This window comes from Symphodus melops (assembly GCF_947650265.1).
Source record: "Symphodus melops genome assembly, chromosome: 22".
Lineage (NCBI taxonomy): Eukaryota > Metazoa > Chordata > Actinopteri > Labriformes > Labridae > Symphodus > Symphodus melops.
Window position 1 is genome coordinate 16,132,973 of NC_136712.1, and position 27,296 is coordinate 16,160,268.

At 39.5% G+C, this 27,296-nt stretch overlaps 2 protein-coding genes and 1 long non-coding RNA gene across 7 annotated transcripts in view; 1 reads left to right on the top strand and 2 right to left on the bottom strand.

The window, feature by feature from the left end:
• slc13a4 (solute carrier family 13 member 4) overlaps positions 1-12,004 on the bottom strand; it is a 26,262-nt gene extending 14,258 nt beyond the window's left edge. Inside the window, exons 1-2 of the mRNA XM_079334603.1 lie at positions 11,811-12,004; positions 1,368-1,496 (exon numbers count right to left, since the gene is read on the bottom strand). Of these exons, the coding sequence (XP_079190729.1) occupies positions 1,368-1,496; positions 11,811-11,933 (252 nt within the window). The 5' untranslated portion in view covers positions 11,934-12,004. The remainder of the gene's footprint in view (positions 1-1,367; positions 1,497-11,810) is intronic.
• LOC306817612 lies at positions 11,030-13,614 on the top strand. The gene is made up of 3 exons (XR_013778044.1): positions 11,030-11,324; positions 11,835-11,961; positions 11,992-13,614. It is a non-coding gene; the product is annotated as an uncharacterized lncRNA (long non-coding RNA).
• On the bottom strand, positions 13,485-26,558 carry LOC306817584 (voltage-dependent T-type calcium channel subunit alpha-1I-like). Of its 5 annotated transcripts, none has more exons than XM_079334582.1 (30): positions 26,352-26,550; positions 26,057-26,181; positions 25,151-25,239; positions 24,842-25,001; positions 24,352-24,637; positions 23,362-23,454; positions 23,087-23,253; positions 22,643-22,691; positions 22,437-22,562; positions 22,149-22,297; positions 21,376-21,561; positions 21,119-21,236; positions 20,803-21,021; positions 20,651-20,725; positions 20,326-20,411; positions 19,963-20,086; positions 19,721-19,789; positions 18,136-18,320; positions 17,896-18,022; positions 17,636-17,761; positions 17,406-17,495; positions 16,674-16,842; positions 16,365-16,516; positions 16,142-16,251; positions 15,924-16,057; positions 15,037-15,095; positions 14,712-14,790; positions 14,362-14,483; positions 14,103-14,261; positions 13,485-13,855 (listed from the first exon to the last, which is right to left on the bottom strand). In XM_079334582.1, exons 1-30 carry the CDS (start codon positions 26,439-26,441, stop codon positions 13,697-13,699), a joined length of 3,882 nt encoding a protein of 1,293 aa, XP_079190708.1. In that variant the 5' UTR covers positions 26,442-26,550; the 3' UTR covers positions 13,485-13,696. The 5 variants fall into 5 exon arrangements, with proteins under 5 accessions (XP_079190708.1, XP_079190709.1, XP_079190711.1 ...); XM_079334583.1 differs by having other exon boundaries at positions 20,824-21,021; positions 26,352-26,549; XM_079334585.1 differs by having other exon boundaries at positions 13,485-13,819; positions 26,352-26,549.
• Between the last annotated feature and the right edge of the window lie 738 nt (positions 26,559-27,296).

The window sequence follows — 27,296 nt, forward strand, 5'->3', positions numbered from 1 at the left end:
CTTAAACCTGATTAAATATGAGCCAAAATTAGCTCTGAGGCAGCACTGGTGAAGTGAACGAACACATGCTGTGATGTAACTTTACTTTCCTCGTTACCAGCATCAAAAGACCCGCAAGACAACAGCTCACCCTTTCAAAAGTCATTCAATGTATTTGTATCCAGTCAAGGTTACACGTGTAATTTACTACTTTTGGGAAAGAGGTGTTGTTAGGGGAGACTGGGAGGACCATAATAGACTGAAAATGTTGCATAAAGCTCTGCTGGCATATTTACCATCACAAGAGGCTTACCGCAGTGTTCACAGGCAGCTTTGTCCCTGTTTGTCAACGCGATTTGGTCACACGGGGCATAAAGCTCACTTTTTATGTAATGCTGATAAGAAAGGTGAAGATGCTTTAAGCACACATGGAAGAGCACAGAAAGGCCTTTCACACATTTTCCTCCTGATCTGGACTTACTGTATATCCGCATATATAGCAATCTGATCAGCTGACTCACAGCTACAGTAAGAAGCCGTAACGACCAAATATCCCCGCATTTACAGCTGTCCCTCTCGTTAAGCTCTACGGCTTTTCCTAATTGGCCAGTGTTTTTCCCTGTCTTCCTAACTGAGAGTGAGAAAGTTTGACAATGTCAATGCGGCCTTGTTTCCAATTTAAACACACATTCTTCAGAAATCTAAAATCAAAAAAGTATTCATGAAGTTTTTAATTCTTACGACCAATAATTTACAGATGTTGAGTATCCTCGGTTGTCTAAAAATGTTGTACTCTAAAATGTAAATAACAGAGGTATAGTGGTTCCCATATTGGCCATTTAAACCATAAAATGAAACAAAAGCAGTTTCACATATGTTTCATGATGTGCATGGAGATTGCACCAGTCGGAAGTCATTTGCGCGCCATTAACAGGAAATAAAAATTGTCACCCCGTAGCTAAAAGAGAGTTTGTGAGACTGTATATAGCTTCAAGTAAGATGTTTTACATGAGTGGTTCTACCACCAACTAAAAAACCATCACACAAATTTCTGAACATTTACAACCAACCAGATTTACTGAGTGCAACATGATGAAGTTTTTGCAGTTTTCCAGTTATGTCAAATGTTATGTTGCTCAAATGATGCAAAATACCAGACAGAAGCAATAAACAAACATGTTAAAAAAAAAATTAAAAAAAGGCTTGACAGACTGTTCGAGGCCAGGTTTTTTCCACGCTCGCGGCCCACTGAAAACAGCTCCATGACCCACCTATGGGTCCTGACCCACCAGTTGAGAATCACTGTTTTACATGAAGTTAGTGGCTAACAAATTAGAGCTAAAACAGTACATAGTAACTCACTATAACAGCAAACAGTACAAACTCACCTCACTGGACTTGAGTACTCCAAAGAGTGGATAGAGGAACGCCGGTACCAGAGCAGCAGCACCCAAGGGAACAGCTTCAGACACCCAATAGACTGCCGTCACCATCAGCACGTATGCACAGCATGCCTCCTGGACACAGGAAACAGAACTGTCACCAACCAGAGAAGACACCGTTTTTCACCTGTCTTACAAACAACGGAAAACATGTTTAGGTCGCCTACGTTTTTCAACTCTGTCAACATTGAGAAATAAAATACACCTCCATTTTAAGAGTTTTTTTATTTAACCGTTATCCATCCAAAAATACAATTTGCAAGCTTGATATGTTTGTTAGCTTAAAAGCGGATATGACTCCTTGTATACAAAATGTTTAAAAATAAATTTCCAACCATCACTTCCTAGCTTTGGTTTTAAAATAAGGCAATAAGCTCATTTGATTACTCAGGTAAGGGCTGGCTAATATCAGTTTTCAGATAGGCTATGCTACGCTATGTTAACTGTCCACTTGCTGAAGCTGAATGCTGTTGGATTGTTTAAATCTACTCGCCTTAATTAGACAAGATTTTTAAGTGATCTAAGGGAAATTAAAGAGTGGTTTCCACATTTACACACCCAGATAGCAGACACATTTCAACATTATGAAGTGTTTTTCAACATTTATTTGGGTAACCTAAAACGGAGCGTTCTGAGAGAGCTGGTTTCTACAGGGTCACAAATCTCCTCTGGTGCTTGATTCATGTTACATACCAAAGCACACCACAGATGTTTCATGTAGACCACAGGGGGCTGATTGAAAAGGTAGAGAAAGGATTTAAAATGTCTCCTTTAAGCTCAGAAGAGATACCGCTAGTTGCAGACCTGAATTGGGTCACAATATGATTTGTTTGGGCCAGACGTAGTGCAAATGTTATGAACTGGGCCTGACTTGTATTATGGTCATTGTTGTGGGAGTCAGATTTGGTATGAACATCAAGATTCAGGCCCAACTTTTATAGGTAGATCGTTTCTGTGTCGTTTTGAGCTGAGCTGGTTGCATCAGGCCAACCACTTTTAGCCACATGCTAATTCATTAACCATAACAGCGTCTATTCATCATTAGATTATCATTCAATGGTTTATCATGTTTCTGTGGTGCATGTGTCAATAAGTGTGAAATGTTATGTTGTCAGATCATGGTTTATACCGGGTGTTTAAATGGGCTCTGCACACGTCCTTTTTATTCAACATTTTTTTGGTGCATTTGGGAAAGTGTGCAAGCCTATCTTCTTCCTCCTTTATGTCTCACACACACACACTACAACACACAACATAAACATTAATGTTGCACTAATCTGGTTATGGTTATATAATATTGACATACCAGCAACTCACACTGCTATGTCGCAACCCCAGCAGGCTTAGTGACAACGGGCTCTCCAATCTTAAAAACTAAAGAGGAATCTTGTGACATTTTTAAGACCTTCTTTAAATTAATAAGAATTTCATGAACCATAAGCAGATTTGTAAACCCAAATACATAGATTTGTCTTTAAAGTTGCTGTTCAATTTGCAGATAAAACCATATCCAAGTTCACCTACCAAGCCTTTTAGAAAGGTTTTCACTGCTAGTATTCCTAACAATGTTTTATGTAATATGCAGGAAGTGTTTTTCTAAGTAAATATTTCTACACATACGCAGTTTCTGCTCCTGACACATGCTGTGTGAGCTTGTACTTCTTTTTACGTAAGAGGAACATTCAGCGTAGCATCTTGCCAATAACGGGTCAGTTAATCTCAAATTAATAAACCCAGACTGGGAGAATTAGCAGCAGGGCTCCAGGATGAAGCATGTCCAGACCTGTTCAGACGTCACAGCCGCTCAAACCCTGGTGTTCAGAGAAATCATATACGATAAATCAGCTGTTTGTACAACTGTATACGAATGGGGCCCTTTTTACCTTTCCTGTCTACTGTCAAAAATCACATTGCACTCAAAGTTACAAAACTTTCATGTATATCTTTCATGTGTGGTGATGGTTAATGAAGTGGTATATAATATTATACAAATGTTCATTTTAAAAGAAACACTAGCCTTTTTCTGATTGCGATCTGCAAATGCTGCATAATGAAGCTCCACTGTTTTATATTCATATTGGCTCCGCAACAGCATAAAAATGGTGTCTCAGTATGTGAATTTAGGTGTTGCAATAGCAAGACAGAGAGTGGGAGCTCCACATACACACACACTCAGAGATGCACACATACAGAGTACAGCTCTCGCTTCGCTGGCTCGCCCATGTCTCAGTTACTACCTCTGATTGTGGTATACAACAGGAGGGGGATCCCTTTGTTCCCCACATAATGCCTCTGTGACATTTATACAGGCTGGGCAGAGAGATTGCCTTAAATGTCTTGCGAAACAATCAATCACCACACCATTAGGTTTCATGTTAGGTTTGGTTATAAAACGTGGAATTAAAGAAGCTTTTAGAAAAGGTGACATAACATATGTAACAGAACTTCTGTTTTTACTCAAAGTCTCAAACTTGTTTCACTGAGCTATCAGAGAGCCCACACATGTATTCATCGTCATCATCTGAGAATATACATCTGTGCGTTTTAATTGTATTCAACCTTTATTCAACCAGGAAAAAAAACTTGCTGTGATCTTGGTCAAGACAGACACCAGCAACAGTTTTCTGACTAACACAGAGCTGCTATAGATTCAAATAAAAGCATTGCATGTATGATTTCATTACAATTCTCATCAAATAGTTTTTAGAGCAGAAACAACCAACTAATAAGAATAGATCTGACCGTCCCTAAAGCATTGCTGCTTGAAAAAAAAAGGAAAAAAAAAGCTTAACAAAATGCTTATTTCCTAAACCTTGTTCGGTTATTGTGCACTGAATAAATGCTCATTACGATCATAAGAACAGTCAAAAGAACAAAGCGATATGGTTTTATCCCACACAGGAAAGTCACAGGATTCATGTAAAGTAAAGTAGAGCCTGATGCCTCTATGAGTTAGCTGAAGAACTCTGGAGGTCTTACAGCGGATTTTACTTGGCAGGGAGAAAAGAGGCATTTCCAAGCAGTAGGCACCGTTGTTGGATTAGGCTGAGCTGAACAGACCAAAGTGTTTGGGTTCATAATGAGTTAGGTTCTTGCCAAAGAAAATGTTTCAACTTTGCAGGACACACACAAACGTCAGGCGGTAAAAACGAAATGTCAACAAAAGACGAGCTGTTCAAAGGCACGGTCTTAGAAAGGCAAAAGTTGTGTTTGCACATTAGCACCATTTGATTGGCAATTGTTCAATCAGTTTGTTGGTTTCAACCATTATTATGGAAACAATAGGCAATCTTGCATCCTGATAATTGGATTAAACCATCATTATCAACAAATATTTACATGCAAAACAACTTCTCATTATAACTGTGAATGTGTTGTTTCCATAGGATATGTGCAGGTTATATTCAGGTTTTAAGAGCAATCTTTAAACATGTATTGGGAATAAACTCAGTTTAGCATTTTGCTCACTCTATCATTGTCTGACAGTTGCAAGGTAAATGGAACACCAACCAATCTGATTTAAAAAGAAACCTTCTTACATAAATGGATATCAATAGGTTTGGGATATATATAAAACACTTTGACAAATGATGGATTTTTTAGGATGTAGTTGTACACAATTGGTTGATTCGTTGGTGTTTATTTACAATAGACATTAGCCATCAACAGCTTGGTAGGAGTACTGATAAAAACTGGCATCATAGACTGTATAAAACATGGACGTTGTCCAAGTGATGTCACACAATGATTTATAAAGCTGAGTTTAGAGGCCTATTGATAGCGGCCTTCATACCAGAAATGCTGTTTCATACTAACTTTTGTTCAACTTAGCAATTGGCCAAGAGCTGGAGATGCCACCCTGTCAGTCGGATCAGCCACCCTATAAGTCTGAGTTTTAATTTAATTATTGGATGTGACATAAAAGCAATTCCCCAACTGTACAGTGTGTACCAATAACAATATGACCATTTCTTTATGTTATAAAAATATTCCCATTTTAACATTGGTGTTAATGGGACCTTTTGCAGCCAGCAGTTGCTGATTTTTTGCACTTCTGCGACAAAAATCTGAGGTTGCAGCTTGATTCGAAAGGCCAATAACAAGAGGAAATCTGATATTGCATAAAGGAACTGGGAATAGACAGTTAAATATGAGACAAACACTATTGGAAATTAACAGAGGTGTTCTGATTCAGCAGTTACTGATTATAGATTATCTCTCTCTGTTTATCTGAGGATAGTTGCTTCACAAAGACTCAAGCGTCAATCGTTCGTCTGCACCTCTTTGTCTTTGTTTTACAAGTTAGAGCACCAAATAAGCAGAAAGTCAAGAACCACCAAGCAGCTGATACACAGTAACCTTCATGATAACCAGACTTTAAACTGTAATGTGTCAATGAGAAGAATTCAATACCTGCTAATGTTGCAGTGGAGGAAAACACTGTTTGCTTTCAGGCCGATCTGATTCTTGGGGTTCATTGTAAGATAAAAACGAGTTAACAAGAAATGTAACTTGTCATGACTCTTCAGGAGCAAACTAATCCATTTTATTAGATTGCATTTTTTCTGAAGAAAAATAGGTGAAACTGAAATAGGGACATCTTTTTAACTGTTCCTGCACATATGTATATATGTGTAAAGTGTTGTTCAAAGGGAATACGTGGAAGACAAAGAGTTAACTATGGCCCTGACAAGCAAAAACATTTATTTAAAAAAAAAAAAAAAAACTGGGTAAAAGTTCACTTGATTTTCTGAGTCAGAAGAAAAATGTGATGCTGGATTGCCCGAGGTGAACTGGACAGTGTTTGTGCAGTGTGTTAGACCTCCATCAACACCACTGAGGTTCAGAGGTTCAAGCACCAAACAGAGCTCCATAAAAATCTCCTCTTTCTCATGATTTGCCATCTCATACATAGCCTTATGTTAATTATAACAATTTTATATCACTTAAGAGTTGAGACAAAAATATTGTGCCGGAAGGAAAATACCAAACAGATTACTAAACTGCAGACATTTGTAATCTCTAACTGTCGTAAGGCACTAAAGGCCGAATGGGAAAAAAAATGAGAACCATGAAGAAATGTGAATGAACATAGGGTGTAATAAAGTTGTACACTGTACATTCTTTTCAAATAAATGCACCTCCGATTTAAAAGGTGCAAGTGATACTACAAAGAAAGAATATGAAGGCTGACTATAAAGAAAGTCCCAGAATAGTTGCATTTTAAGCCGCAAATTGGAGAAAAAAACACTATTGAGCACCGTAAACAAATTCTCAGGAATTCTCACTTTACTGTAATTAGAATAATTATGATAACGACAAAAAAAAAAATAAGAAAAAAAGTTGCTTTACATGAATGCTTTGGATAAGATGAATCTGGAGACTATAAAACAACAAATATTTTAAACATAATATTAATCATGACTTTCCTGTTGTACACGTAGAACACATCAGAAGCTCCATCACTGAAAACCATTAAATGATTACAAACCCTGATACAGACTCTCCTCCTTGTCAACTTGAGGATCTAGTGTAGCACTACTAAATAAATACTTCATTCAGTCACAGGTATTTCCTGTCACCCTGAGTGTTTTACAGCTGACAAGCCAATTTCTAAACAGAAGCCCATTGATTGTACTGTTAACTCCCCGTTATCTGTTCAGCTTAGGAAATGTGGTTGAATAGTATTCAGAAAACCCAATGTCTGCAGACTCGTCATTCAGGCAGATAAGATGAATTCAATAAACCAATCAGCAGAAGGATGGACTTTTAAACAGTGAGATAACACAAACACACAGTCATTTTAGAGGACGTTACATTGAGTCGTCTTTGTTTCCTGGGGCCTCATAGATAACCAAAATCTGTCTCACCTTCCACCTGAGGGGAGCACATAACGTGTGCACACTTTGATAGTTCAGATAGTCAGGGCTTCAACGAAGTCATTTTAGCTCATCCTCTATAGACTATGGATACGTCAGCAACATTTACTGCCACTTCACCCAATTCATCTTGTGCAATTTCAATGTGAGCCTGCTTGCCTTCATTGCCAAAAGGATAGCTACACTGTAAGCGACAGTAAAATAGCATCTTGGACAAATGTCTTTGCGCCAGGACTTTACGATGTACAGAGGAAAATCTGTTATGTGCAACTACATTCATTAACTATCAGGGTAAAAATTCCAATTAAGCCAATTGAAATGCAAGAAATCTGCAAGTATTAAAGTGGAAGTGTTAATAAGGTATAACCACAGAATGTATAAAAGATGGATGACATGACAGATTCACAAAAGCTAGCTAGCTGGAAAGTCAAAAAACTGGCTAAATCATTTTTCATCACATATGGTTTCTGTCTTCATAGATAGCTCGTATCGTGCTGACTTATTGTTCCTTAGAGTTCATTCTTGTGAGAGGTTCAGTTTTGATTAGTTATTTAATGCTATTAAAAAAAAAGCATTTAGCTATGACTGACAGCTCTGTTGATAAATGTTACCCATGCAACACTTTTAGCCTTGATTAGCAGAGAAGACAAGGAAAAAAGAGAGAAGATGTGATAAACAGACAAGTCTCTGATCAGCTATGGACAATACCGACCTGAAAGTTCTTTGCAGTTTTTCCTATTTTAATAAACGCAGTGTGTGGAAGAGGTGGGATGTCAATCTCATGACTTTACCAGCCAGCCTCTACTGCTCAGACTCTGTTGACCAAAAGTGAAAAAGTTAGCTCCTGTCAATTGGTGTTTTGGAGTCACTGTTGCACAACAGGAGGATGTGGAGACATGGCGTCCATCTTCATATACTGTCATTAGTTCGAACATATAATTGCAAGCAAACCTCTCAGTTGCCCCCACTACATCAAAACACAATTTATGGTAGTTGACTGTTGGCATGGGTTGCTTAATCTCCAAATTGTGTCAATACAAGTGACACACAGGGTCCAAAATATTTGCTTTAAAAAATGGTGTTTATATAAAATTCTGTCCTTTTATGCACAAGTTCATATTGCCATGTTAATATAATCACGACTCATCCTGCAGTAATCTACTTTGCATCCATGAATATTTCCTGCTGGACTCTGGTTCTACAGCTTCAACAGATGACTTTTCATTTAAAGGGTGCAAAAATCACAACACATCAATTAATTAATGAGCACTCAGCAGCGTCTGTTATTGGCCTTGAATTTTTTTGTGCCGCTCTCTCTGACCTGCCATGACCGCATCCAACAGATGTTCTGTTTCTCTGCAGCTGGACACAGTACCACTCCAAACAGACACACACACACACACACCCACACACTTTGAACCCGCCACATTCTTGACTCAGTCTGGGGTCCCTGATGTCGTAAGGAAGCTGCATGTGGGCTCAAATCCAGCATGGTGGTTGGTTGATTACATAACTTAATTGGCGGGATTGTTTCTTTCTTTTTCTTGTAGTGAAGTTTTGGTACTTGTGTTCTTTCTTGGCCTCATCCTGCGCCACCTACTCCAGCCAAATTACCCAGCGGTCCTGACATAACAGCAAGGCTCCTGGGCCACAATGTGATTGGTGGCTGAGGGCTCACATAACAGATGATTTGAATATTAATGATGTTATCAGAACACACACACAGCTGTGGCACAGAGGAGCTCATTTATAACGCATAAACACAGACCCCTGTCACAACCTGGACTATTGTTGTCTGGGATGTGTTTGCGAAGTGTTTGGAGGAAAAACATGGCTGACGGTTCATATTTAAAATGTTTCAGTGAATATGTGTCTGCTCATGTAATCATTAGAACATCTGCCAATATAACATCTCAACTTCTACAGTTTGATTCATTCGGCAGGGACGTGTGAGTTTGTAGGAATGGGATGAGTTACTCCTGATGATCACTTTCCACGGCAACCTTCACACATCAGTGTGAGAATGGGAAGGTTTGACCTGCAGTGTCACTTTGAGTGATCAGGCTAGCAGATCTTAAAAACAAGCTCCAGTCCGTTTACACACTGAGCTATGCCGCTCAAGGAGCATCTAGAGATAGTCAATGAAAATCAGCTTTGACCTTAAATGTTTGTGTCAAAAAAACATAATATGAATAATAAATATAGAATACATTAAAAAAGACGTTGTGTTATGTATTTAAAAGTGAGTAATGCCTACATGCCTTCATTTTGTTTTAAAGTAGAGAGTCATCACACAGGCCAGAGAGAAAAGGATACAGATGCTCATTTAATGAAGCACATCTGCAAACTCAAACGTCTAAATGCAACTAAACATGTGTCATGTTGCACATTAGGTTAATCAACACTACACGCTACTGGAGGAGCTCTTATGAAACATGGGATAGCCAGTCTTACTTGCAGCTGATTCATTAGAGCAAAATGACACCAGGTGTATAAACCTAACTAAACTTCTCACAAATTAAACTTTAATACAGGATCTTGTCCGTGAATAAACTTTCTTTCACTTTATTTGGACAGGACAGCTGAAGATAGACAGGAAAGGTTTGAGTGATGGGGATGACAAGCGGGATAGAGTTCGGATCAGGGGTCAAACCTGCGTCTAGTATAACCAGGGCTGTTGCTTCTGTTCATCGAGCGTCTGCTGTACAAACTGAGCTAAAGCAGGGCAACATGAACAGGTTTTTTTTTACTACATTTTTTAAAATTTGCAATTGTTGTTAATTATTTTAACGACAAATCCCATGATCCCACATGACAAAAATAAGAATATTACTGAACAGTTTCTTAATTTAAATTTTACTCAAATAATGACTTTTGATCGACAAATAACTAGCTGCAGAATGTCAGAGTATTTTCTAACTCAGATTTTTTATTTTTTAAACCTTTTAAGGTTGAATCTGCCAGAAACAACATTTCTAGTCTTCAGGCGACTCAAGGTGCTTTGACATCATTAGTACTCCATTCACACACTGGTGTTGAAGCAGTCGGAGTAATTTGGGGTTCAGGGTCTTGCCAAAGAACAAACACAAGGAACTTTTTTTTGTGGTTCTGGAAGTGCCTTGCCAAAGCCACCAGCACATTATTTAACACTGGTCGTGCTGGATGGTGCTCTTTAAGGGTTTTGAGGACCGCTGCGATGGAGGTTTTTGTTTTTCAGAAAAATAAACATTATGTGCTGTGACTCAGATTTAAGGAGACTTGTAATTTGGTGGTACTCCTCATCCTCATAGTTCTCATTTACTTGAGCCTGATCCCAGTCAAGCTTTTCTCAAGCTCTTGACACAGCAGCAAGCGCTTTCCACAGGATGTGACATTAACTTGGAGCATGTTGACAATCGAGGGAGTTGATGCTCATTCCTGACATTAAACCAGACAAATCTCACAGTGTCTGAGCCTCCCCAAACATGACCCTGACTTAATGCTAAAATCCCAAACACAACATCTGAAAGTCTGAGACAGTCAAACTTTCAACTGGTAACAACTCTTAATCATTAGAATCATCTCGTCTTCTTGCCTCTCTGCCTTGGAAACATTGAGCAGCATCGTTGGCAGATTTTGTTTCTTGTGTGATGTTGTTTCCGGTGTTTTTTCTCATCTCAAAGTCTCGTTTCATTGTTTTCAGAAAACAATGACACTGAGTGTGAGCCTATAAATGTCATGATGTTCTCTCTCTCTCTCTCTCTCTCTCTCTCTCTCACTGATCTCCATCTAATCAACATGTTACGACATCTCCTCTCCACACACACATCTCAGCTGATGACCGGGACAAGCACTCATCAGAACAGAAGATAGTGTGCCTATTGATTGATTCCCTCTCTCTGAGACACACACACACACACACACACACACACACACACACACACACACAAATCCCATCAGTTAACTGAAGCTATTGAAATCAAACAAGAGGAACAGCAACACATAAAGTGGATGGTTTTTGACAACTGTCTCTGATTTCTTGAAGGTATTTATCATGTTGCTTTTGAATTTAATTATGATTTTTTTAAATGCTTGAATAAAATCATTGTTGTCAGGATTTATTGAAGGCGCTTCTTTAATACATGTTGCACTTTCTTGTCTTATACAAGAAACCTGTCTTATACACTGTAGCTTGATGCAATGTTAATTGTCTTGTAAAACTTGGTGCTTATCACGAAGCAACTTATTGTGATTTTATCTTACAACTGATACTGAATTTTTTTTTTTCCATTTTAATTCATATCTATGGGACACAATATGAACATTTTGGTCACTTGAAAGACTTTATTTCCAGTACAAATTCTGTAAATTTACTTTAACTAAATGTATTTGTAAATGTAAGGATCTTCCTTAAAATGTCATCTTATCATCTGGCTGTGCTCTTCTTCAATATATCGACTTTAAATCAAATGTTAACTTTGTGTTCTGTTGTTTGTCTAAAAAAATGACGTTTTTATGTCCTTGTACTTACGCTGGTTGGGTGGATGAGCGGTAGGGGAAGCAGGGACAGAGGGATGAACACCACAAGGATCAGCTTCCTCGCCCTCCACAGCTTCCTGATCAGATCCATCCTGGCTGCGGCCTCTAACCTCATGGGGGACCCGGAGATCTGGGTGGGATCGGTCACTACTCAGCAGAACCGGTTGTGAAAGTCACAAACCGGCTGACGGGAAAAACTCCTGAGAGCCAGCGAGCGGTGAGGGCTGGAGGAGAGTCTCCGAGGAGCGCGTGAAGTTCTGGTTCAGCTGTGCGCTTTTACGCACAGAAGGTGGACGGTGACCGGATCTGAGCGCGTCTCTCAGAGAGGTCAGTGAACTCGGCTGAAGCTGTTTCTCCAAACCTGAGTTTAAGGTCCACTTTGTGAAATCTTCAGAAGTCCATCTCCTCCTGCTCTGAGTGTCTGATGCTGTTCGGGGCATCAGGTGAGGCTGCTGGCTAATTTATGAGCCTTGATAGGTATGCTAATGATCCACGACTTTGCCCCACCCTCTGTGGTTGTGAATCAGCCAATCAGGGGTGAGTAAAAGTTTACACAAGTACAAGGGTGTACGCGTGCTCATGCAAAGGCTTTGTGCAGTGAAAAAAAAAAAAAGAATACAACTTTACTGAGGAATTTATTTTGGAAGAAGGAACTACTGGTGTGAAGAAGTGATAGATCCTAATAGAAATGGGAATTTATCGAGACATGAAATGTAAGAGTATGAATGTATGGCTATTAAAAGTTTGTTTATCAGTTGAGGTGTAAGCATGACATGATATAACAGATACAAAGATAATGTGGGAACACAACATTGTTGATAGATTCAGTTTGACTGGATAATAATCAATTCCGATTATGAGTTTGGATTAGTTCTCCTTTTTCACAATAGTGTAGTCAATCGCAGTTTTTGAGAGGGAATCATGTGCAAATCAACAAGCGAACACATTGAGATAAAAAAAAAATCAGTCAGGGACCAGCTTGGACAAATTTAAAGCTGCAGTCAGATACTGCCCTCTAGAGGATTCACTTAGTCACTGTCATCAGGTGTTTCTCTGAAAGGAACGGAGTGGAGGAAAACCAGCTGTTAAAATCACAACTCCAATCACATGGAATCACCACACCTGTGTAAGCCACGCCACAAACATTATAAAAACCTGCCCTCATCCCTCCAGCTCCCTATTTTTCCTCCAAATCAAGCCTGGCAGGCAGAAGAAGAAAAGAAAGCAACAAACCTTTTGTATTTACCCCTGACTGGGGAATTAGATGCATTATTGATGTAAGTTTGATTTACCTGAGATAACAATATAATTTGGATTATTGTGTTTTTTTTAGTATTATAATCCTTTGTTTCAATGTGTACTCCCCATTAGATGTCTTCTGAACCTGCACTAAGCTGACAACGTTTTCAGCAAGATAACTGTCACACAGTCAATGTGTGTATGTACGTGCACAACTTATAATAGGATAATAACACATTTACACAACTTTGCAGAACACAAAACTTCCTTGTACAGGAAGTCCTGGATTGGTGTGACGTGGTCCTGTTATATTAAAACAGTGTTCTGCAGGGTGAAGAATGGACTAAGTTATACCTGCACAGAGGGCGATGCAGAAGTCCAAAGAGGACAAACAACTATGTGGAAAACCTTTAAAGATGACAAAGAGTGGAATCAGAAGCACATTTTATTTAGCGATTAGTGCAGCAGGGAGAGCAGCACATAAAACATTGAATAATAAACAGAGTAATAAGTAAAAAGGACAAAAAAAAACTGAAAATAGACATTGAGGTTAAAAACACAGGTTATACTTGGACAGATGTTCAACAAATTACTAGAATCAAAAAAATGAGTTTTAGGTTTGCTGTTCGCTGTTTTCTGTCAAAGTATCTGGACTTTACATTCCAAAAGCTTCTCTGATGTCAGACTCCTCTGCGATGGCGTCGCTGGACCCTGTGAACCATTCTCCGCTGTCGACTCCAGCTTGGGGTGCTGGTGTGATTCCTCCTCCAGAGGGAGAAATAAATTAATAGGTTTTCTCTGAAAGGCCAAAATATTATTGTTATACTTCTATGATGTTCTAAAATGTCACATTTAAAAAAAGGGGTCAAGGACCACTGACATTGGCTCTACTACAGACTGACTTGGATGTTTCAGCTCTTTATCCTATTTTTAAGGCAGGGACAAACAATTCCTCTGCCATGATATATGTTAGGAGTTTGAGAGTGTTCTCACTTCTTGTCAAAGAAGTTGGCTTTAAGTTTGTGTTTCCCTTGGTGTGTAGTACCTGGTTGCTTTCTTCAAGTGCCATCATAATGGACGCCACCACCAGGTTAACCAGCACAAACTGGGAAATGATGACAAAGCTCACAAAATATAACGGGGAGACCCACGGCAGGTAGCTTGGACAGGTAGTGGCATGTGGAGGACATTCCCTTAATGTGTCCTAAAAAAACACAGCAAGAGTCAGAGGTCAGACACAGGGACAGGAGACTCAACCTGCCTGGTCTTTACATAATTGGTTACAGGATTTAACGTGTGCCTACCTTGAGGAACCCACTCCAATTGTCTCCTGTGCACACCTGGTAGAGCGTCAGGAGGGCTTTGCCAAAGTTCTTGAAGTTGGTGTGTTGATTTAAGCCCTGACACCAGTAATCATCGCTGCACTCTGACACAGAACAACACAGAGGAACAGACACTCAATGTGCTGCTTTAAGAAGTTCTTCAGAGAGATGTTTGAGTGAGCCGATTATTCATAGCGCACAATGAAATGTTCAGACTATATCAGCTTTAAGTTCAGCACAACAGTGATGATTCTGTGTATTTTCAAATGTGTTTTTAGCAGTCCATTGACATTTAGCTTGCAGTCAGCTGGTGTGTCAATGTGTTGACGTACCCAGCTTTCCAAACAGCTCCACTCCTAATGCAGCGTAGATGAAAAAAAAAAAGGTGAAGAGGAGACAGATGTTTCCAACCTGGAATCCAAATGCAGGTTAGATTTCCTGAATAAAAAAAGCACTACAAAGTAGATCCTGTGAATCCTCAGTCAGAGACCATGGACCTTATACACCTGGAGCATTTTTATTTATTTTTACACGGGCAGAAGTTATAGAAAGCCTGCATTTGTAATTATTACTCTTTTAAACACATGAACTGGGTCAGAATATGGAAACGAGAGCTTATAGCAGTGAAAAATAAGTTGTGTGCGTGCGTGTAGGTACCTGTGACAGAGTCTTGACGATGGTTTTTAGCAGAACTCTTATCTTCTTTGCCTTCAGCACTAAAGAGACACAGCAGTAGTTATAAATAACATGAAAACATAATGTGCACACACATACTGATGACCTGTAAAGGAAGTGTGGACAACAGGAAGTAGAGGAATGTAAAGGAGAAAGTTTTCCTGCATGTTATCTCATAGGACCTTTTACAGTTTCTCAATTGTTTACACACAATTACTGGTACTTGAGACAGAATGACACATGTAACTAGTGCACCAACACCCTGAGCAAAGTCTGCTAAACTACAAATACAGTTCTCTGCATTTGACACAATTACCTTGTTGTTACAATGTTTCACAATGTGCACGTCGCATCGGGAATTACGTCACGCAACAAAGTAGCTACTGTAGTATTTTGCGCCGGTCAATTTAAGTACAAACTTGATGGTTCCATGAAAGACAGTGAACCCCGGACATATTCATGATTTTATAAAAAACCCTCGGACGCCCCGGACAAGACGTAAAAAGTGGACATGTCCGGGCAAAAGAGGACGTTTGGTCACCCTACATACAGTATACCCCTTCATGCGAGGCGATATTTCCTCCACTGCTTGAACAGGGAAAACATTGCTTGCGATGTGGATGAGGACAGCATTTAAAAAACTTTTTTTTTTAACTGTATACAATATATTATTTCGTTTTTCCCGTTGTGTGTGTTATTTTGGATTTGTGTGTCGAGTTCTGAGAGTATGAGGCATGCTTTCAGAAAATGTGTTTGAACAATCGAGAAAAACTGTAAGCGTCTCAAGATAACGTGTTGTAAATTGATTGCTATACAAATAATCATTGATCAACTATCTCATAGGAACGCTTTAAAGAGCGTAGATATACCTTGTGCCAGTCTGAGCACCCTGCAGATCCTCAAGATATTGGGATTGATTGGAAAATTTACTGGCATTTTCATCTTGTTTAAAACGATGCTGATGATGGAAACCACGACTATCATGGTATCTAGCAGATTCCATCTAAACACAAACATGCAGAAGGGTTACACTTTAGAAAGAAACAATATCCAACATGCGCTTCATTTTATTAATGAAGCATCTTACTTGTCTTTTATGAACCTCAGAGCACCAAATGCCACGAGCTTGAGGAGGACCTCGACGGTGAAGATAGCAGTGAACACATAGTAGGAATACTCTGTGAATTTACTGATGTACTGAAAACACAGACGCAGGTTTGTTTATGACTTCAGTCAAATATTCAGTTCACACTTTTGTTTTATTAAGATTGGAAAACTGTGTGTGCGCGCGTGTGTGTGCGTGTGATTACCCAAGGTTGATTATAGTGTTCAACAGCCATAATCATGACACATAGTAGAATCACGAGTGTCACAAACAGGTCCAGGAACCGGCTGGTGCACAGAGTGTGGATGGACCGACGCAGTTTGGAATAGTTGTTGTAATAGGGAACCTTGTCAGGGTCTGAAACATCACACAAAAAATATGTTTTAGATAAAAAAACACATCCCTGAAGACAATCCCTGTCGAGAGGAGTTTTAAATCCAACCTCAAGAAATGGCTTGTAACAGTGTATCTAATTCTCCAAGTAACACAGAGAGCTGTCACTGAGCTGTGTTACCTCTGCAATGGTCTTCTTCTTCCTTTTTTGACACTTCATCTTTTTGTTTCTGCTGACAGTCGTGGAAAGTATCGACCATAACACCGATGAACATGTCAAGGAGGAAGAAGCTCATGATCATGAAGGCGATGAAAAACAGAAGCATCCATTCGTTGTTGTTCTTCACAGGCTGAGAGAAAAAGACACAGATTTATTACTCTGCTGCCTTCAGAGGGCATTCAGTATCTTTCTCTGTACATTTAGAGATCTGCTTTCACTATCTCTCTGGATTTTCTTTACATTCACATCACACTTTAAATGTGTACTGCTAAAATAATCTTGGTCGTTCGATTGCCTGTGAGAAACCAATGCAAGCAGCTAATTTAAACAGAAGAGCTTCATGAGACAGACTTGTGTGGAAGCGCAGCTGTAGAAGGACATGTGATGGAGGTTGTATAGAGTTGTGGAGCTTTTAGAAGACATATCATACAGTGTTTGTAAGTGACCTTGACGTTTACTTTTACCATCTACAGATGCACATAATAGTTTTAATTTCTGGCCCTATGTTACCAACAGGTCCAAGAAGGCAGTACTGTAGTTTAAATATAATCAGTGCCTCAACAAACATGAAACTGTCCTTGTTTGCATAATAGATCAAAATAAACATCAAGTTCATCCAGTCCATTATTCCCATAGCATGAATATTAAGAGGTAACAACACTTAATAAAAAGACAAGCTGATGGCAAAAATACCTGTTTGTCTACTTCCACAGCATCCAGTCCATCATACATGATGTCCACCCAGCCGTCCTTAGAGTACATGACAAACAAGGACATCAGAGCCTGAAAGGAAACATTAAAATAATGTTAAGTCTACAATAGTCATTTTCTTCTTCTCAACAACATCTATTAAGATTAAATACCCCAAAATATAATTTGACATTTTCAAAGGACAGTGAAATGGTGTATCTATTTTTCTGTACCTGAGGCATGCTGTCGAAGTTAAACGTCTTTCGCTTCCATTTAAAGTTGGCCTCCAGACATTCACTCTTAGTGGTGATGTTTCTTGTGTCCTCACCCAAGCAGTAGTGGAACTTCCCCTTGAAAAACTGAAGTGTTTCAAAGAGAAGAAGACCGAGGTTAAAAGTCTGAAGTGTTATTTGTTCACTGGACTGGACTCTAAAGAGACTCTAAGTAACAACTGGCCACAGCCGTAATATCGAGCCTTGTGAGTTTGTGTTACCTGCACTCCGAGGATGCCAAAGAAAAAGAAGGAGGCACAGCAAATGAGAACGATGTTCCCGATGGGTTTAACCGAGGCGATCAGAGCTTCCACAGCCAGCTTTAGTTTGGGAGCTCGCTTGATCACCCTGGAAAACACAAACACCAACTCCAGTTTTTATCAGAACCAGCACATGCACCTACAGACACACACTGAGGAAGGAAACGTGAAATAAAACAGGTAAAACCACAAACGACGTACCTCAGTGGACGAAATGTGCGTAGCAAGCGTAAAACCTTGAGGATGCTCAACATGTTGGTTTTTCCATTACTGACCAGAGACACAAAGATGTCGACCAAAGAAAAAATCACCAACAGTCCATCCACGACATTCCACATGGACCGACAATAGCAGTCCTTCCCAAAGAACACGCCCAGAGCCAGAACCTGGTGTGACAGCAACACAATATCAATTCATGTCAGACAAGGTTATTCTTAAAACACTTGAGACAGAAGCTGAAAAATCAGAGCAACAAAAATAGAGACATTTTCTAAAATGTTAAAGATTCATAATTATTCTATATTACAACATAGAATGTGTGAGTACCTTCCGTGTACTCAGGTTTTCTCCCACAGTCCAAAGACATGCTCATTGACATGCTAAGACATGATCATAGATGGTTGTCTGTGTCTATTATATGTAAATCCTGTGACCAGGGATGTGTTTGTGTGCTACTTAAATAAATAGCACTTACTTACCCGATCTGTCTGCACTAATCACATTGACTTTTAAAGGTCACATGTTATTCCTTTGCAAATAAGTCTCAGAGCTCCCCAAAACATGTCTGTGAAATGTTATGTTAAAAATCCACTCTGAGCCTTTTTTCGCATTTCTACAAAACCTCTCTATTTCAGCCCTGCTCAGAACAGGCTGTTTCTGTGTCTGTAGCTTTAAATGTAAATGAGCCAGGTTTGACCACGCCCCCTCTTTGGGAGGGCTTGAACGACTCTGCCGTTTTCATTCAATGCCAAATTGTGTAGAAGGAGAAGCGAACTCAGATTGCAGAACAAACACCTAGCTGTTGGAGTGTCACCCTGGGGGAGGGGTTACTGCCCTTTGTGATGTCACTAAGAGAAAATCTCCAAACATCCTGTTTAGGCACACATTTTCTAAAAAGATGGAGACGATGGACTTTTCTCATAATTTGGGGTTTTGCCGACAGGCCAGGGACATGTTAGTGTTCAAAAAAACATGTGACCTTTAAGTAACACAAGACAATGGCACCATCCTACAAAGACTCAAAAACTACGTATGTCAAAACTCACAATTTAAAGTATTTAAAAACCTGCAAAAAACATCTGCGCACACATCTGCCATAGAGCCTGAATAGAGGCTTTTAAAAGAAGTCCCAGCTCTGGAAGCCAAATAACCAATCATAGTTAAGGGTTTGGGGTTGGCATCTGGTGTGGCCAATAGGATTTCAAGGGGTCACATACCACCCGTGACCACCCCTCTGTCGCCCAATGACAGCTGGAAGGTGCTCCAGCCCTCCGCAACCCCAAACAGGAAAGGCTTTATATTGAATAATTGATTATCTATTTCAGACATATTAAAATCAAACATATCAAGGATACATAACAAAATGAAAAGTTGTTCATGTTCACCAATGTTCAAAGTATTTCATGAAAAAGGATATGCCTGAAAAGGAGTGGGAAAATGTTTAGAACTTATTTAATCCATAACTCAACAACCAATTAACTTCCTGTGTACCCCATATTCTCTCTTTATTTACAATCCATCCATATACAAATGAACCATAGGCACTCCATTAAAAAAGGGCGCAAACCTTGAAAAGCATCTCAACCAGGAACACACCAGAGAAGATGTAGACGCACACACCGAGGATCAATCGCTCCTAAAGGGCAGAGATAAAGAAATCATTTTCAGCCTGCATACATTTTGTTTTACTTAATCGTACTAATTTTACATGAGTTTGGTTTCATGACACCCGGTGTTGCACAGTGTACATGTCAGTCTGCCGCACTCGCCTCACTACTCATAACTAGCTGTGATGTATGTGTGTCTCACCGTGCTTTTAGGGTCTATTCCAGGCCTCTCCATAGCAATGGTGACACAGCTTAGAAGGATGAAGAGAAGGATCACGTGGTCGAACAAGCTGTGAGAGATGACACGCTGGCAAATCTTACGGAACCTGAAAAACAAACCAAAGTCTTTGTCCCTTGAACATCGGAGGACAATTTGGGAAACTACAGGAAGTCATTTCTTTCTTTCTTCCTTTTCGTTTACTGCAGACCACTTTCATATGAGCACGCTGAAATTGGTCGATGATTGATCAACATAAACTCACGTTTCCATCTTTAATATCGTTAATGTGTACATCCGTTGTGAAGAAACATCAGTGAAATTGTGTTTATGTGGGTTTTGACATGCCTGTTCTCTGGAGAAAACACAAAGAAGGACCAGTCCTCATGCTCTTTGCACCAATGAAGAACTTTCTGGAACAAAGCTGGAGATCTCTGCAGGGATGGAGAGTTACACAAACGTTCCCTCATTTATTACAACATATGGAGAAAGAAAGCCACACTGATCATTTACAGTAAATCAGCAAAATCCTTCTGAGAATAAGAGCAAAGTAAATTATGTCTTTAACTGTATGCTGCTTTGTTCTGTTTATAGCTTTGTAAAGTCAAATCCAGGATTGACTCTTAGTTTAACCCCAATCCTGACTTTAAAACTAAGCATTTTTGTCTCTTACATTCTTTGTGACAGGGTCTTCTCCAGGGGTAATCACAGTGGGTTTACTGGACCCAGAGTCGGAGCTTGTCGAGCCCTGGAGCAACAGTAAACAGAGTTTAATGTTGGACAATGGCTTCGGCTGAGCAGATGCAACACCTTGAATCAACTTACATTTTCTGCATCGTTAAATACCTGCAGGGAATCATCCTTAGGGGACATGCTGTCGGGACTGGACATGTCCTGGAAGTTCTGAACCACTATGCCCACAAGAACATTAAGCAGAACATGCTGTCCTATCATAATGAGTGCAACAAAGTAGAGTGTGGCCCATGCAGATGTAGTCGCCACGGCATTGTAAAGCACCAGATTCCAGTCCTCCAGCGTCAAAATCTGCATGGAAAGAAGTATTAGAGAAATAGATGAGGCCCAGTCGGCATGCTGAAAGAATACAATGAAGGTGACTCAAGTTAGGAAGTGAAAATCTGACCTGAAACACGGTTACCATGGACCAGTAAAGGTCATCAAAGTTTTTTCTGTCTGTGATCATTTCTCCATGAGGTGACATGAACTTAAATTTACCACCAAACAGCAGCATACCCAGTATACTGCAGAGAAACGAGGGCTGTCAGAATCATTTCACCAGAAACAGCTCATTATTGTTCATCACTGATGCAGAACAGCGTTTGGTGTTTACTGTCTTCAGACAAGGACAAGGTTAGGGGTTATTGTAGTGTGTACGCATGCCTAAAAATGAAGATGAAAAACAGCAGAAGAAGGCAGAGCGAGGCTGCCTGTTGAATAGTCTTCTTCAGCACGAGCAGCTGTCTCTTCAGGTAAGGCAGGAAGTGAAGAAGCCTGACAAACCGCAGTAGACGCAATGACCGAAGAACTGTTAGCTTGCCTTCAGCTTGACCAATGACCTCCCACAGACTGAAAAAAAAGAAAATACATTGGCTCGATAAGTCCTAGTGCTGTGCATTATACAATACCCCAAAAACATTTAATCCTACATCAAACTGAAGAGGCCTCCCTTTATAAAAATGTAGAACAAGTTGTCCAAGAAAACATTCCAAGACTACTTTAAAGTTGTTTTAATGAGCCAAATATATGAATAGTGGGGGAAGGTGCATTTATTGTTGTCAGATTTTTATTTTATTTTTTTAACAGTTAGTCAACCTATAGACGAGCTACTTCAAACCTGCCAGCGAGCTACCGGTAGCTCCCGAGCTACCTATTGGACTAAAGCAATAAAAGGTCAAAATATGACTTACTAATAGGTTTTTTCCATCTGTGACTATGACGGGCATATGGTGTACAATTACACCCCAATTTAGAACTGATTTTTGATTAAGGGCAAAATCTCAGCCCGATCGCCCTGGCATCAGTCATGCAGCGTACGCTTAGTCACGGCGGTCAATCACAGTTTGAGTAAGCACAAAAACGGACAGACAACATCCAAAAAACAACAGCTATTGCAGGTGCAGGGAGAAAAATGTGACGGCATGGAATCATGTTACCTGATGACAACAAGGCAGAAGTCAAAGATGTTATTTCGGTCCTTGAAGTACTCAAACTTGAGAGCCAGCAGCTTTATGATCATCTCCAGAAGAAATATGATGGTGAAGATGATGTTACTGATGCCCAACACATAAGTTAACTCCAGAGGCTGTTGGAGAATAAGGATGATACTAGTGCCTAAATGCAGTTTATTTTATTTGTGCAGTGCAGATGAAATATGTCAATCTGACATTTAGAGAAGCCCAGAATAGACAGACAGTATCAGGCTACAATAATGACCTCCTCACCTGCCCGTGGTGCTCTATAACCAAGGCGAGAATACTGAGGACCACAGCAAACATGACCAGTCGGTCGAACAGGGTACTTGCAACAATCCTCTGCAGGATTTTCAAGAAGGGTGCCCAGACCTCACCCTAAAAGGGAAGGCAGTCAGTGAAGTGAGCCCAACAGTGATACAAGATGTGGTGTTACAGATGTTTCACCATCGTCTCACCAAGGTGTTCTTCCTGTCGTCGCTGCTATCAGGGGAGATCACGTTGTTTCTATCGGTAAAGGAAAAAAGATATCAACATATATGTATATTTATGTAGAAGCCTACGTATGACCGAGTGCCGTTTGTAGGACTGATCTCCATTCAGACATGCAAGTCACGATGGTTTGAGTTTTATTTCTTTTTTAGACCAATCAAAGTATTTTCTTTGGTTCAGAAGGTCTGTAACTTCTCCTTAGGGGTTAGTGTAAAATAAATAAATAAATAAATACACAAGCTTCAGTGTGAACACAGAACAACAAACCCAGAGAACGTTTAACTTTACTGGAACTTTAGAAAGTCATTACTTAACAGCATGGAGGTCGGATATAATTGAAATCTTCTCTGTGAATGTTTAAAATGTTGCATATTACACCTTGAAAGAACTTTTAATATACAGTCACTGACCTGTTGATTTTGGAGAAGCTCTCCAGCACAAAGCACTTGAGTTTGTGAAAAATCTCTGCTATGGTAACAGCGGCAGCGTGTTGCTTTACTGTCTTACTCTGCATGTTCTCAGAGAACTTGGTGGCGATGACGACTGCGCACACATTCATCATGATGAAGGAGCCCATCTGGTGGGGAACAGAAGCATTTTTGCATGTAAGTAATTTTGCTCTCATTTTGCTGTGTTTTCACAACAACATGTTTAAATGCTGAGAATTTGACAAGTGAGAACTTACAATGGTGATAAATACGAAGAACAGACAATTCCAGAAGGAATGGGCCTCCATGACAAAAAACATGACCTGTGACCATCCTTCCAGTGTAATAACCTGGAAATAGAGGAATAACATTAAAGATTAAATATTATGCCCCTTTATGACCTTTTCAAACAATCCCCTGTGGAAACATTAAGCAGAGGAGGTTTGTGATCCTGTTTTGGTGTGTGTCTCTTTAAATGCCCCGAGTTTTCCTAGTAGACATCACTCCTCTGAAGAGAGAATAAAAATGGAGGACCTGTGCAAAAGTTTTGCTCGAGGCTGGAGGTGGAGTTCATGGGTGGAGATACCAGGGGAGGGTTTTATTTTTTACCAGAATCCAACTTGTGATGTCACAAACTGAGAAAATTTGAAACGGAGATTTTTTTTCTGTGTGGTAAGATTTATGCAGACAAAGGACTCAATGGATTTATTTCCAACTTTGTGGGTTGATAGACTCAGGTTACCCAGATAAATGTTTAAAAACACTGTAAAAGTGGATTTTTCATATCTCCCTTGAAAACATGATTACATTGCAACATTTCAAATCATGCTATAAGATCTTAGTTGAAGACATAGTCCACTATCAAACAGTAAAGCAAAGATTTCTCTTAAATATTCTCTCAAGAATTTCACTGGAAATCATAAAAGAATAGATTGTGTTTGTGATGTCTTTTTTTTTGTTGGTGCAGAGGCACCACCATGCTTCCTTTCCCAGTCTTTGAAACCCCTGGCTCTGAACAGACTATATATAGACAGAAGATACATGAGGATGATGGCAAGAACATGAAAACTCATCAGAGATCCACACATTGACACATGCATATTATTTTGGCATGACACATCCTTCTAAAGTTCAAAAGGTCATAATGTTATACAGTTGAAGGATACTTGTTTAGGTACAAGTGAGGTCTTACACTGATATTCCCAACTCACGGTTTTCTTCTTTTACACATATTAAACCCCTCTTACCTGGAATATGGCTATCCAGGAGAAGCCAATGTTGTCAAAATTGATGGCTCCCATGTGTGGGTTCTCCGCTCCAGGCCGACAGACGTTGTAGTACTGGTTCCAGTTGACACAGTCACTGAGTGCTGAATGGTTGGGGGCAGCCAATGAGCAGGTCTCTCCGTCCACTTTGTATGGTGGGATATCACTGCAGCGCTGCATCCCACCTTTGTTGTCAGGCGAACAGATGAAGGGGTGCTTTTCACCGAACTTGGTGAGGTAGTATGGACTCAGTGATACATTGTACTCTCTAAATGAAAAAATACAGACAATAGCTTAAAAACAGTTCACATAAAGCTGCTCTATAAGTAATAGAAGGTCATATCTGTATTTTATTTTATTGTTAATTTTCTGGACAGCTAATAAACACCTGGAGGTCTTTTTTTAGCCCATTCCAGCACTGACAGTATTTAACAGGTAAAAACTTGAAGAAAAAAAAAAAAGATATCCTTACGTAGGAATGTCCTCTCCCAGGAAGCAGCGGTTGCGCAGCTGGCCGCCCCACATCTGGACTCCCATAACTGAGAAGATGTGAATGACCAACATATTGAGGAAAAGAACATTTCCCAGCATTGGCAAAGTGTCTGCAAGTACCGCCACCAAAACTTGCATACCTACATAAAATGGAAAGAAAGAAACAACAACAACAAAAAACACAGATAATTAAATGTTTAGGATGAATACCATCAGGGCCCTGTGGGAATCATTTGAGGACCATTGAGTGTTAAGTTATTTTATTACAGATGTTCAAACATTAACTTACTTGGTATCCTCACACACAGTCGCGCCGGCCTGAGAGCTTGAAACATTTGCCATGGGTAGCCGTAGTGGGCCAGAACAAAATCCATCGCTCTAAAGGGAAAGTTAAGTGTACACATATTCAAATGTGCACACATTCTTATGATGATTATGAACACACCGCAGGCTTGTGGGTCAAATATATGTTTTTTTGGTATGCTTTATCTTAAATATAACAATAAAACAATAAAGCAAGTTAATCAATATATAAAGTCTAAATTTAAAGCGAAGAGCACTTCTACATTTGCTCTTGAATAATTACAGTGTCCTTAAACCTTGAGTGACTAAGACATTTCACATGATTTCTAGTTAACTGCTATAACATAGGAGAGACTGGGGTAAGTTGAGCCACCTCTTGTTGCTCGGAAACGGTACAAAAATTGATCATGTGACCAAATATTTAGGAGGAGGTCTGTAAAGATAAGCTCCGCATGGGTAAAGTGGTTAGACATTTATTTAAAAATAAATAAATAAATAAATCACTCTTGAAAGTGAATTTAGTTTATCACAGGTTTCACGAGAATTGTGTTGAGACCAAAATAGATCATTTTATGATGTGGTACCTATGAGCTACAACATTGGGCAACCCAGGATAACTTAACTTACCCCATACATAGTGGTTGCGCCACAAGACCACTTTACATGGTGTATTATCTCAACAGTTATATCTATACTCATTCTGTTTAGTTTGAAGGGATGCACAACATCCTGAAATATGTGAAGAAATATTAGCTAGTGACAAAACTGTGATGCCTTCATGTAGTGATCCTAAATATGAAAAATGGCTCATCTTATCCGAGTCTCCTCTACAGATGAAAGAGAATATATAGACATTTGTGAGCATGGGAGAGAGACACAGTTAAATACTCACTCTCCACAATTGATTAAGCAATCTAACTTGTTCCAGTTGTCGCGTAGATATCTGGGGATCCCCATGGCAACCATCTTGATGACCATTTCCAGCAAGAATGCTGCAAAGATGAAAGCCTCAGAAACCTGGTCATACACAGAAAAAGAAAACAGTTGTAAACATACAACAACAATAACAACAACAACAACAACAACAACAACCATGCTCACATACGTTTTCAGTGTGAAGGTTTCTTTACTTTTCTACAACTTCAACAGACAAACCCCTCTATTGATAGGGAAGAGGTCACACTAACCTCCAGGTAGATGATGTGTTCTTCATGCGGTTTGTACATGCACAGAGTCACACAGGTGAGCAGCACCATCAGAATGGACATATACTCCATCCATGTGCAGGAACAGGTTAAGTTCAAAACAGACAGAGATCAAATTTATAACTTCATTCAACTTTTGGAAAACAGAGGATGAAAGATTTAATTCAAGAGGCACCTAAATGGACCTATGTAGCTGAAGCTGTACAACAACATTTACATCAGGTAAAGTCTACAGGCTACAATGAACGCAGATGGACACAAATAGTGTGATATCAAGTCAAACATATAAGCTATCTGTGTTATTCTTCCTGATATTCAGTCACCCCGGTGGTCAGGTAAGTTTAGACCTTCAGTGGAAGGGAAGGATATGGGCTGTTGTTCATCACCAGACACCAACTTCGAGGTCTGGTTGTTTGTTTCAAGCACAGGAAGACAACAGAAGCCATATGTGGGTAGGGCAGGTTCTCCTCCTGTTGCTCTTCAACCTCCTTTCTTCTCCTTGTATCAGTCATGATGAAACTTCAAGCACAGGCATTGTGAATGAGGGGAGATATAAAGAAAGAAGATCGGATTGAGATAAAGATTAAAAGGTGAAAAGAAGAGAGCGACAAAAAGTAGCAATAGGATAAAAGAATATTTCAAATACAAGTAAGCCTACATCCTTTAAGCATGCATGGTGGACACGATTCTACTATCTTTCTGGCACATTATATTTGTTTCCATCAGCCTGTTTTAAGCATAATTTGAGGACGTATGTTGAAAATAAAGTTTTATTTGTGTCATTAATTTTTTGTTAATGAATATAATTTATGGGTTGTTAGGTTTCTGTTGGAAGACACTGTTTAAGCTCACAGTCTTGTTGGACATTAAGCAACATTTGAGGGCAATAAAAAAATGTAAAAGGCTTTAACTTTAAGAAATATGGAT